Genomic DNA, 12,161 nt, shown 5'->3' on the forward strand with positions numbered 1-12,161 from the left:
TCCGCGCACCAGCGCCTTTTGTGGAAGAACATGGTCTCCACAAACCTGCGACTGATGCGAGAGCCGCGCTCAACAACGCAGCTTCCACGTAGAGCTTCTATCCCGCGACTCCCGTCCGGGTTAGCCTGACAACAGCCGCGATTTTGTTCCTCCCGGACACAGGTGACGCTTTTTCGCTGTTTCCTAAAAAGGCAACAGGCAAAGTGACACATTCCTCCGTTCAGTGACTGTGTGATCCTCAAGCGGAACCGATTACGGAGCTGCCTTCGGAGGTCGGTTTCCGCTCTTTTGTCCAGCGTGTGCTGTCAACCGTTGTGCGCAAGACCCGCTTTCAGAAAGAGTTCGCGCGATTTCTCAGACGCAAATTCAGTAGCCAAAAACCCGCGATATCTCTCGCTTTTGTTTGCTCGCCACTCTCCATTCATACTTTCTGCGCCGTTCGAGGCAGCGAAGTCTTTTCTGTCTTGCCAGGTTGCCGCCCGCCAAGCTGGTGATCGCGCCGTCTCCTGTGCGCTAGAGTTTCCGAACAGAAAGGGAACACGCTTCGGTCCTGTGCCTGTGCGCTGTGTCCCATCGTTTCCGGCGAGGGTTTCCGCTTTTTTCGCTTCCACTGTGCCTTCGTCTCGCTTTTGTCATTTCAATGTCACCACCCGCGTCCCCCTTCGTTTCTCTCTTTCCTTGTCACTGTCCTTCGGCAGCACACTCGCGTGCGGACGGAGACCCGCTGTCCGCCGAAGCGTGTACGCCCCAGTCCGCTTCTGGATTGTTTTTTTCTTCAACGACGCCGTGCGCGACTTCTCCTCTGCTTCACCTGAGTTCCCGGCTGGGCACTGCTTCTGTCGACGCTCACCTCGGCGGAATTAAAGACGCCCTACACTGTGGAGCGCCCGCGGAGCGGGCTCTTCCAACCGGTCCTCTCGCGCGAAGTTCTTCCTCTTGTGCGCGTGAAAAGCCTGGTGAGGAAAAAATCGCGATGGGCGCACGGCACGAAAGCGACGCTTTTTCAGAAGACAGCCAGCGAACAGCATGTTTCGGGGGAGGTTCGCCGCGAGAATGTTCGCAGGCGGATCCCGCCGCGCCGGCTGCGTCGTCCTCGGGTGTGCATCGTCGGTCTTCAAAAAACGGATGTCCTCCGGTAGGTTGCAAGTGTGTGCCTGTTCCTAAGGAACTCTCTGCGTATCTGTCCTCCTCTGAGCCGGCTTCGCTTTTGTCTTTCTGGTTCGATCCCCGCCTCTTTTTCCGCAAATGGCCAATCGCCCTCGCTGGTGACGCGGCTTCCAAGGCAGCCTGCCTCCCTGTGTCCCCCTCCGTCCGGTTCAGCTTTTCTTCTGCAGTCCTTCCGAACCTCCTTCCCCTTCTTCTCTTTGCCGTCTTTCCCTTCCTCTCGCTCCTCTCGCTGCAGTGTCTCCTGCCTTCGTGCCATCCCCTCATTCTCTTCATCGGCGTCCTACCCTTTCTTCCGCTCGTCGGCCTCGGCGTCGCGACGTGGCTGTTTTTTACTCTCTCCTGGTTGGCGGTCAAACTGGCAGCGCCGTGAGGAGAAGAGACGCAAAGAGCCGCGAATCGCTCCGGCCGCAAACGACACTCGAATACACAGAGGGAGACGTACTCGCGAGGATGCTACCTGTTTGCCTCCAGTAACGCGCAACAGACAGCGAAGGTCCCTTGGTCGGGCTGTACCGCCCCCCCCCCCCCCGGACTTCGCCAGGCCGCACGGACAGCAAACAGAGCCGAGGGGAGAAGAAGGCGACGCAGCAGACATGCAGAGCGCCGGAAAAGGGAAAAGGAAAACCGACAAGGCAGCGCCAGGGCGGCGAGAAAAAGCGCTGTGGAGATCGCGCAGTTTCCGAGCAAGGAGGCAAAGGAGAGAGAAGAGAAAAACAGAAGCGAGGAGGCAGCTCCCCTGGCTAGACACAGAAGGCCTGTGCATCATGCGGGCGACGGTTTCGACTGCGCGGCTTCGTAGGGTACCTGGACCAGTTAGACAGACGAGACGGGACGCCTTCCTCGGTCTCTCGCATGCGCGCCAGCAGAGAGAACCTTTCTCGCTTTTCTAAAAGACTGAGATACGATCATCCGTTTCCAATCAGAGCCGCGTCTTCTCTCGGGTCCGGCTGTGTCCCTCTCCGCTTTCTCTCAGTTGCCGCCTGCCGCACCGCCTCGTGTTGGCGCTCCGCAGTCTTCCTGTCGAGCGCTGCTCTTCTCTCGTGCTTCCTGTCGAGCGGCTTCTGCGGCTTACGAAGACTGCGGCGTCTTCAAGGTCTAGGGAGGCTCTTCTGACCTCGGGCCCTCGAAGCGCCGAGTTCTCGGCTGTCTCCGTAAGCCTGCTCCAGCAGCCACTCGCCTCCATGCGCCCAACAGCGTCTGCATGCAGCGCGGGAAGAAGAAATGGCCGGAACCGACGCGGGCGAGGCGAAGGCGGGGAAGGCACGGGAGTTTGGCGCTCTGACGGGCGCAGAGACAGGCACGTCGACCGCTCCAGCGACGAGCGTCTGTGAGAGAGTTCGAAGGCTTGCGGAAGTGCGTGAAGAAGGCGTTCTTGTTTCTCCAGAGAGGTTTCGCGAATGCGCCGCTCAAGCGTCACGGGAAGTCGCCGCGTGCGTCGGTCAGGACCGTCGCGCGGCGCCTCTCGGTTCCTCCTCAGAACAGCGCCGAGGGCCAGCGCGCAGCGCGGGAGTCGGGAGAAGACGCCTCTTTGAGTTGCTCGAAGCAGTCGCGTTCGACCGGGAAGGCTTCCTGTGCAGCGCCTTCCGCGCCGTGCTGTTCCCCATCCTGACGGGCTGCGCATCTCCGTCACCCACTGCGTTGCGGCTCGTCGCCTTTCTTCGAGCTCGCCAGTTGGCGGTCCGCAGCGAAGACTCGGAAGAAGAAAAAGACTTGGAAGAAGAAAACGACTTGGAAGAGCTTGCTGCCGATGGATGCGAAGAGCGCCGCAGGCTGGGCATGCAAAGGGAAAAGTCTCGAGAAAAAGGCGAGTTGGGTAAGAGGCGAGACGCCGCTCGCACGGCCAGAGGTGACTGCGCGCGTGCCCGGCCGGCGACCGAAGGAGAGTGTGGGAGCAGTGCGGAGCCTCCGAGCGCGAGAGAGGAATCAGACGGCAGCGCCGGCGAGGCGAAACCGCGGGTTCCGACGCATGTCCAGGGCGGCCAGCGCAGGCACGATGGAACCACGAAAGATTCGCCGCAGAGGGGCGAGGGCTCCGACGCGGCCGCTGAGTCCTCGCCAGGTCGAGAAACTCTTGACGGATCTCTGCGCGCCGAGCTGTACCGCCAGACTCTCGCCGCTCTCCACGTGTACTCGAGGCTCGTCTCCCCCCCTGTCGACCCTTTGCGCGCTGCCCAGCGCCACGGCGAGGACGCTGGAAGCGACAGGCCTGCAGCGTGTACAGACGGGGAGCGCCTCGCGGGGCAAGAGGCGGGACTGTCGCGTCGCCTTCGACAGGCGGCGGGCGAGGCGGAGGGCGCCGCGATGCTGCTCTTTCTTCTCCAAGGGAACCCTGAGACGTCGGGCGTCTTCTCGCCGCGATCCGCGGTCGAGCCGCACGCGGGCGCGCGCGCTGGCGTGGAGCAGCTCTCCGCAGAGAGCGAACGCTCAGCGGAGGCCTGTGGAAGAGACGGAGCGGACGAAGACGCGAGTCAGCAAGTCCTCGCAGCGCTCCAAGCCGCGGGGGTCAAACGCAGCGTCTGGGACTTGAGTCCGCTGGTCGAGAAACTGAAGGCTTCCGCTTCTTTTCGAACGCCGGCGGGCGGCGCGGCGCGAGGCAGCCCCTGGGAACAGGAAGGCGAGCTCGTCTCTCCAGAGGAGAAGATGCAGGTTGCGAAGGACGTGGCGCGGTCGATGCAGCAGTGGCGGCTGGGAGAGGCGCCGAGCAGAGACGCCGGCGCCACAGGCGCCACAGGCGGCGAGGGGCGGGAGTGCGTGGACCAGGCTCCGCTTGCCAGCTTCCGCGGAGGCGGAGTGCCCGGCGCGTCGACGTCTGCGACTCTCGCGGGTTTCGCAGAAGACCAGCGAAGCTCAGCGGACGCCAGACAGGCCGAGGCGCCCGGCGCGGCGAGCGCCGTGGGAGAAGTCCGGGGCGCGCGGGGGGAGAGCAGAGATGAAGCGGCGGAAGGACGCGGAGACGCCACATGCCTGCGAGACACACTGGAGACCATTCTGCTCGCGGTCGTTGCGCGACACAGCGGACGACTCTTCTACACTCAAGGCATGCACGATGTGGCGGCTGCTCTCCTTCTCCTCCTGTTCAACGCCGGGCGGTTCCTGCTCTGCGTCGCTTGGCAGAGACGTGTGTCTCCCCCACGCAAAGCTGCGCGCTTGCCATCTGGACCCCGCTCGTGTCCGCGTCGACTCTCTCTCGCGTCATCTCCCTCCGCGTCTCCTGAGGGCCGGTCCGCCTTTCCTCTGTCGGATTCTGTGCGTTTCGAGCGGAGTTCGCTCTGCACGCTTCGCCGCATGCGGGCTCCGACCTTTCGCGCGTTTCTGGCGAAGCACCACGCGCTGTCCGGACACCTCGCGGACGTGGCTTTCTCCCTGACGGAGCGTCTGTGCGTCTTCCATCTCTGCGACTTCTTCGCTGCGTCCCTGGACGCCGCGCTGCTCCCGTGGCTGGCGATGCTGTCCCTCATCCTGCGGAGGCTGGACTCGGCCGTCCACGCCGTCTTCCGCGCCACTGCTCCCGCGGGGCGAGACGAGAGCCGCCCGTGGCCAGCCGCGAGCGCAGACGACCGCTCCTCCGACGAAGCGCCCGACGGCGCGCGCTCCGGCGACGCGGGAGACGCGGGCGACGCGCGCAGCAGGGAAAAGACAGAAGGCGAGGACAGGGAGAAAGGCGAGGACGGAGCGGAAAGCACAGATGAAGAAGACCCACACGCTCCGTGTTCGACTGGGGCCGAGCTGCAGCCGTGCACGTCTTGGCTGATTACGATTTTCGCGCACTCCTTCTCGTCCTTCCCGGGTTTGTGTCGGGTTCTGGATTGCTCGTTGGCGGCGCATCCGCTGTTTCCTCTCTACTTTGCAGCGACGGTTCTCTCTCGGCAACGCACGCTCATTTTTCGCGAGTTCGAAGAGGCGCTCGCGTCGCCGCTCGCGGGCCGTCTTCCCCTCGCCGTCGCACAGATTCTCGGGGCGCCTGGCAGGCTGGACGGGGAGCGGCTGGCACGCGTCATCGTCGCAGCCGAGAGAGGCAGGCGGCGGGCCGAGCGACGCGGGAGGGGACACGTGGACGGATCGCGGGGGGCGAGGCAGGTCGGTGAAGCTGCGAACGGTGTAGATACAGCCGAGCGAGCGGCAGGCAAGGAAACGCTGCTCGAGACGCTTCGAGCCCACGTCGGCGACGACATCTACGCCAGACTTCACGGTTTGATTCAGAACATCGATTTCGACGCACTGCCTCTGAACGAGGTTCTGCGAGACACGTACAGAGCCCTCCGGGTGGCTGTGCCGCCGGAGACGGTTCTCAGGGAAGCGAAACGCCTGCGGATTCGCCTGCCTCCCTTCTCGCCCGTGTACAACTTCCCGTATCCGTGGATGCGAGAAGAAACCGACGTCGCTTGGCAAACTTCAGGGACTGTCGACTCCTCGGTGCTTGCGAGGCCTGCCTCGCCGCCGGGTTTCGCCGCGGCCGCGTCTTTGCCTTCGGCTGGGCATGTGACGGGCATCGCGCGGCGCCGCGCAGGCTCAGCGCGGCGGCCTCAAAAGAAGCGAAAGACGTGCAGCGCTCGAAAGGAAGCGCGAGAAGATCGGGAGATCACCGCCGGCAGAGACGCAGGCGCAGACGCCTGCGTTCTGCAGACGGCGCACTCCCTCGACTACTCAGCCTCAGTTCTCAAGCATCTTCCGCTTCCTGCGCATCTCGCCTCCCTCAGAGAAGAAGCCAAAGCCGAGAAAGCGAAGGAAGAGGAGGCACACGAGGCCGCGCATGCAGAGACAAAACGCCTGAGGACCGGCGAGGCCGAGCGCCTCGCGAAGAGTGACGCCGGGGAACGTTTATCTCCGTTGTTTCCCGCCGAGCGGCGCGGCGGCTGTGCTTCGACGCAGACTGAACTGCAACCCGTGTCGACATCTAACAGGAAGAAAAAGAAGCCACAAAAGCCCTTCAGTCGCTCTTCTCCCGCTTCTTCCGCTTTGTCTTTGTCTGCGTCTCCTCTGTCTGCTTGCCTCTCGTCTTCTTCCTCGTTGGCCTCTGCTGCGTGCGCTGCCTCGCGTTCCTCAGCTTTGCGTGAGGGAGGCGGCCGAGGCGACTCCCAGACAGAAGGTTCCCGCTGCGCGCCTCGGAGCACTGTGCCGCCGGTGTATCTGTACGTACCAGTTCGCCCCTCTTCGCGCTCAAAATCCCCGGGGAAAGCGGGGCGAAGCCGGCGAGCCTCCGCGCCGTTCTATCCGTCGCGGTGGAGAAGCGTCGCGCGCGTCGAGGCTCTCGCGAAGCGCGAGTCGCGCCCTGACCACACGGAGGCGACTCGGGGGCTCTGGGCCGGGGCCGCGCGGCTTCTTCTCGCGGTTTTCCGGACGTTCCTCGCTCACCAACTTAGGTGGGGGAGACGCCTCCTCGCGTTCTTCCGCCGGTTCTTAGGGACTCTTGCGCTCCAGAGCGGGAAGGTAAACCGAGAAGGAGACGGCGAACGCCTCAGTCTCCAGGGCGGTCGCAGCGAGGAGCGCGCAGTTGCAGCGACAAAGCAGGGAGGGGGTGCGCGAGAGGAGGAGCTCGGCGAGGGGTGCTCCTCGCTCGCGTCGCGCTCCCGCGGGAAGGCGAGAAGGAGACATATGCCCGTGCACATGCTGAATGGGCCAGCGAGGGACGAACGCGCAGTGCAGGCGCGGCGGGGATCGGCGGTCGGGGAACCTCCGCAAGGGTCGGGGTTTTTTTTTCGCCTGCGTTTTGTCTGGCCCCGCGGCGAGAGGAGCAGAACGGAGACGCGGGAATCACCGAACCCGGATGAGAGCGAAACCAGCGCGCAGACGAATCAGAAAGGCAAGAACGCCGCCCAGTCGGTGTCCGTCCTTTCCTTCCCCACGTCGCTTCTGAGTCTCGGACTCTTGGGGGCCTTGTGTCTCCTCGTCGCGATTCTCCACCTCCAAGACATGTCGCTCTCGCGCGCGTCGCTCTCGTCTTCTCTCCGCCACTTTGTCCGTCTCTTTCTGCCTCGCTAGACTGCCTGGAGAAGCTGCCTCTGCTGCGCGACTTTTCAAGCGCCGCGGCATTCGCTCGCGCTACTCGTCTCCCCGTCCTGCCCTCGTCGCCTTCCGGCTGTTTTCCCGTTTTGCGGAACCTCCTGGGCTTCTCTCTGCGTCCTCGCCCGCGTGTCTCCTCTCGTCGAGTCCGTCATCTGCGTTTGCGCTTCTCCGTAGCGCTCGCCGCTCTCTGTTTTCGTCTCCTTTTTCTAGAGACGCCAGTCGCGTTTCGGATCTAGGCGAGAGCGTGAGAGCGTGAGGCCGGGCCCGCTTCCTTAGAAGTGCGAAGGAGGTGTTGAGAGGCCGAACGTTTCTGCCGCGCTCTTTCAGGCGTCTTCCCCGTTTCGCACGCTGCGCGCCAGGCTTCCCTTCACCGTTTTCCCGGTTCTTTTCAAAGAAAGTTCTTGCTTTCTCTGGCGTCTGGTTTTCGAGTGCCTCTGTGGGGTTCCTGGTCGCCTCCGCTCCGGCAGCCGCTGCAGCGTGCGTTGCCTTTCCTGTCGTGCGAATCCGCGACAACTGCAACAGAAGCCTTCTCGTTGCAAACATCTCAGAGAGAGGAGCGCAGAAACGCACGTCCCAGGAGGACCCTCGAGACACAGACCGAGACACCTAACTCGCAGACAGCTGTGTTTCGCCTCTGTCTGCATCCATGGCCCCCCGTCGAGAGTCGCCCTCTACGGTTTTCGCGAGCGCTCGCGAAGCTGATACACGTGCATGCGTCTACGCGGTTTTTTTGACTGCTATTCCTACAGTTGTAACCAATCGGCTATGGTTAGCTGTTGTTGTCGCGCCCTGACAGGGGTCGTGTAGCTCTGCTGCACGGGCAGCCGTCTCGGCTCTGCCGTTTCGCGTGCGTGAGCAAGATTTTAGGAGCTGCCGTTACCGAGCGGGCGTTCCAGGGAAAACGCCTTCCGACCGTCGACGAGAGATGTGTGCAACGAAAAGGTTCCCTATCCCTGTTCTTGTGAAAAGACTTCTTTCGCCCCAGTCTCAAATTCAACACACGCGCGAGAAACCATGAACCACCCACACAGTCGTGCGAGGCATCTCAGCCGCCCAGATGCCAGCCCTTGCGCTCTGGGGATTGCCACACGCAGGCTGTAGCAAAGCACCGTTTCCCCCTCGTGAGTTGCACAGGACACCCCGCGACCCTGTTTGCTTCCTCAAGCGCATGCAGTGACGCGAAAAGCCGCGCGCTCTGCCGTGCACGTGCGGCTGCTGTAAGCTTGCTAAATGTGTAGAGGATGTTGGTAGATTTTGGCGAGCTCGTCTTCTGCGGCGACGCTGCGAGCGTTTGACAGCGGAGTTCAAGTCCCACGGGAAACGCACGGGCGCGCGCATAGGTGTGTACTTTTAAAAGCGACTATGTGGTTTCCGGCCCTTGCGCATGCAACGAAAGGCACGCGCGCACGGCGCTCGCGCGCGGAAGCCGGCACCGAGGAGAACGCTGGTTTTTTCCTCAGCCGAGGCGCAGCCTCTAGTCTGCAGTTCCTTTTTGAATGCATGCACCAGGCGCAAGCGTCTGTGCGCCACAACCAAGTTCCCCCTGGCAGCACGCGGCCTCGAGAAGAGACAGGAGACGCGCGAGGCCTCCGCAGCCTCGCCTGCGAGGCAGAGACACTGCTCTCGACTGCAGAAACACTGGAGACCCAAAAACCCGAAAGCGCGAGAGAGATCAATCCCCCTACTGTGCCTTCCCTCTCCGCCTCTCGTCCATTCTTTTCACGCTGCGCCGCCTTCTGAACAGAGGCGCTTCTCTCCGTGCCCCGACCCCTCCGTATGCAAACCAGCGTAGACCTCTACACTTGAGCCGCTCCATCTCTCTATATATATAGATAGATATATAGATAGATATATAGATATAGATAGATCGATATAGATATATAGATAGATATATAGATAGATATATAGATATACATAGATATAGATAGACAGATAAAAATATGCAGATAAAGATAGATGATGAGAAATGGACATCGATGGCAGTTGGGGAAACAGGCGACGCACTGGGCTACAGTGCGGCTTAGATTTGGTCGTGACATCTGCCTCGAAGGGTTGCTTCGGTGCCTCTCTCGGGGGCGCCTTGGGATCAGGCTTCTCCGGGGAGCACGTGGAAAAAGTGGAAAGTTTCGTCTTCGTCCAACAGGGCAACAGTTGCGTTGCAGGTCACACACTTGACGGGGTGCGCGGACTGGCCTTCCAGACCCTCGCAAAAGATCTCTTCTTCCCACCCAGCTCTTCTTGCTGTCGCGCCGTTCTGTCTTTCCCGCCGCTGGCCTGCGCCTCCGTCCAAGCCAGGGTCGTCCTTCACCATCTCTTGCAGGTGCTTAACAAAACTCAACTCCTCTCTTCTCGCTCCTCCTCTCTCTTCTTCTCGTTCTCCGTCTCTCTCTTCTTCTCCTTCTCGTTCTCGTTCGCTCGCTTCTTCTCTCTCTGCTTCTTCTCTCTCTGCTTCTCTCTCTTTTGGCGAGGCAGCGCGTCCTTTGTGTCTCCGAGAGCCGTTGTGTCTCGGCCTGACAGAGGACGTGGAGTCGACGACGACATTGCAAGCAGAGACGGCTCGGTACTGAAAGAGGAATTTCTCGTGCCTGCAGGCAAGGCGAAAAACGTGGGCCGGGAGAGAGGAGCAGTGCGTCGTTCCGGCAAAAAGTGTCGGAAGCCCAGAGGGGCTGCGAAACGCGTCTCTTGGTTCAGCACACGCTTCTTTGCTCACCTTTGACACTGATAGCAGACAGGCGTGAAGCATCCGGGACAGCAGAGGATCGCGTCGGTGGCCTTATCGCCCACCCTCAAGTGTTTCAGAACCCATTTCTCGTCCTCTTCGTCGGCCGAGGAGTCGTAAAAGTCGCCTCCTTCTTCGATTTCCTTCTCCAGCTGCTCTCTCAGCGTGCGCTCCAGAGCCTCGTCCTCGTCTTCGTCGCTCTGCCCTTCCTCCGCGCGTCCGTTTGTGTCACTCGAGGGTGCCTGGACATCTCTCGGATCTGGCTGGAGCACAGGCCGCAGTTTGATCTTTCCCTCCCGGGCTGCATCGTTACCCGTCGCGTTCGCCTTCTCGTGGCCGTCCTCGCCTTCCACACACGCTTCGTCAGCTCGCTTCGCTCCGCGCGCACGCCCGAGAATGAGCGGAGCGTTTCCGTCGTCGTCGTCTCCAAACTGGCGATAGACGAGAGCAGACGAACCCTCTTCTTCGCCTTGGTCAAAGGACAGCTCTTCGCGCTTCTCGCTGTCCGAAGAGGAAGAGACACGGCCTCTCCCCTCTCCTGAAGGTCGCCTCTCTCTCCCCCCTCCCAGCACGGGTAGCCAGTCCGCGTCGATGCCTCGCGCACCGCCACAGCTCCGTTCTCTGTCGCGTGCCGACGAAAAAGAAGACTCAGAAAACAAATCAGACGAAGACGGCTGAGAAGAAGAAGGCTGAGGAGAGGAAGAGAGGGTACCGCCTGGCGAGCCGCGTTGTTGCTCGAGCAGGTAGGCGGCGAGTTGCCTCAGAGCAGTGTTTGACCGCAACTTTTCAGCGTCTAGAAAAAGAGAACTACAGGAAGAAGAGGAAGAAGAGGAAGAAGAGGAAGAAGAGGAAGAAGAGGGAGAGGAAGAAGAGGAAGAGGAAGAAGAGGAAGAGGAAGAAGAGGAAGAGGAAGAAGAGGAAGAAGAGGAAGAGGAAGAAGAGAGCCCGCCTTCCGTTTCGAGGGGCGATTTGCTTGCTGCCTGGGTAAGGAGAGAAGTTGAGAGGAAATTGGCGAGAGGATTGGGGCGTTCCATGGTGACCGAAAGGTTCGTCTAAGGAGAACCCAGAGGCGGAAGACGACAGAGACAGCAAAAACCCCCACCAAGCCGCGAAAGGAGCATGGAGCCCGACCCCCAGAAGCGACGAATGGAGACAGAAGAAGGGAAGAGAGGGAAGAAGGAAAGAGAGGGGAGATTTGGTGGAGAACGGTATTTTGCAAGAGAGACACCGTTTCTCCGTGCAGCATGCGCGCGGTGTCTCGGCCGAGAAAGGTTAGAAGCCCGAGAGCTTCCGAGTTGTGCGACGCGCGCGCCGTCGTTCCCCCTTTTCAGATTGTTCTCCAGAAACCGTCGAGTAAACTCGTTTGATTGATTTCTCTCTCTCTGCTTTCTGTCTTCTCTTTCCCACGGAAAAGGCGCGGCGTCGGCTCGGCTCGTCGTGCCTCGAGCTGGGATCATGAGACATGCGCAGCTGCTGGGGACGGAGAAAGCGACGATTTTTGAGGCGCGACCTTTTTGGAAAACAACGACCGGATTTTAATTCCCTTTTGCTGTGGAAGAACGGAACGGAGAGAGGCGGGAACAAGGCTCTGGTCCCGCGAGAGTGAGAAAAGTCGTACTTCTGGACCTCGCGTGTCTCCCTAAGAGCTGACCCGGTCGATTCACATTTCCTCAAAAAAGAAGAGCGCTCCATCTCTCCTTCCGCAGTATTCTCTCGAAAGGGCGACTTCTTTTGCGCACTGATGCACATGGCACAACGTGTAGAACAAGTGCTCTGGGCGCTCGAGGCTATCTGTGTCGACGGAGGGACGCGCATCCGTTGAAACCCTATCCCAAATTCGCGTCTCTCTCATTCTTGCTTCAACTCCACGTCCTTCTCTTTCCCCTCCTCCGTGTTTCCTTCACTTTCTCTTGCGCCTTCGATTCGTCGTTCGTTTCCTACTCTTCCTTCTCTTTTTACCTGTATTTGTGTCCTCCTCTGTCTGCTACTTACTCTCTGTCTCCATCTCCTCCCTGTCTTTTCCCTCTCCTTCTCCTCCCTGTCTGTTCCCTCTTCTTCTCCTCCCTGTCTTTTCCTTCTCCTTCTCCTCCCTGTCTTTTCCTTCTCCTTCTCCTCCTCCCTCTTCGTCTTTTCCCTCTCCTTCTCCTCTTCGTCCTTCTCCCTCTCCTTCTCCTCTTCGTCCTTTTCCCTCTCCTTCTCCTCTTACTCCTCCTCTCTTCCGCCTTCGTCTTTTCCCTCTCTTTCTCCTCTTCGTCCTTCTCCTCTTCCCTCT

General features: G+C 60.7%; 2 protein-coding genes across 2 annotated transcripts; one reads left to right on the forward strand and one right to left on the reverse strand.

The window, feature by feature from the left end:
- Window positions 1-2,388: 2,388 nt before the first annotated feature.
- NCLIV_048830 (conserved hypothetical protein) lies at window positions 2,389-7,146 on the forward strand (the record flags this gene model as incomplete). Its single annotated transcript, XM_003884435.1, has 1 exon — window positions 2,389-7,146. One exon carries the CDS (start codon window positions 2,389-2,391, stop codon window positions 7,144-7,146), a length of 4,758 nt encoding a protein of 1,585 aa, XP_003884484.1.
- Window positions 7,147-9,256: 2,110 nt separating this feature from the next.
- NCLIV_048840 (At5g08320, related) lies at window positions 9,257-10,923 on the reverse strand (the record flags this gene model as incomplete). The annotated part of the gene is made up of 2 exons (XM_003884436.1): window positions 9,257-9,755; window positions 9,881-10,923. 2 exons carry the CDS (start codon window positions 10,921-10,923, stop codon window positions 9,257-9,259), a joined length of 1,542 nt encoding a protein of 513 aa, XP_003884485.1.
- Between the last annotated feature and the right edge of the window lie 1,238 nt (window positions 10,924-12,161).

Source organism: Neospora caninum, chromosome X, assembly GCF_000208865.1.
Source record: "Neospora caninum Liverpool complete genome, chromosome X".
NCBI lineage: Eukaryota > Apicomplexa > Conoidasida > Eucoccidiorida > Sarcocystidae > Neospora > Neospora caninum.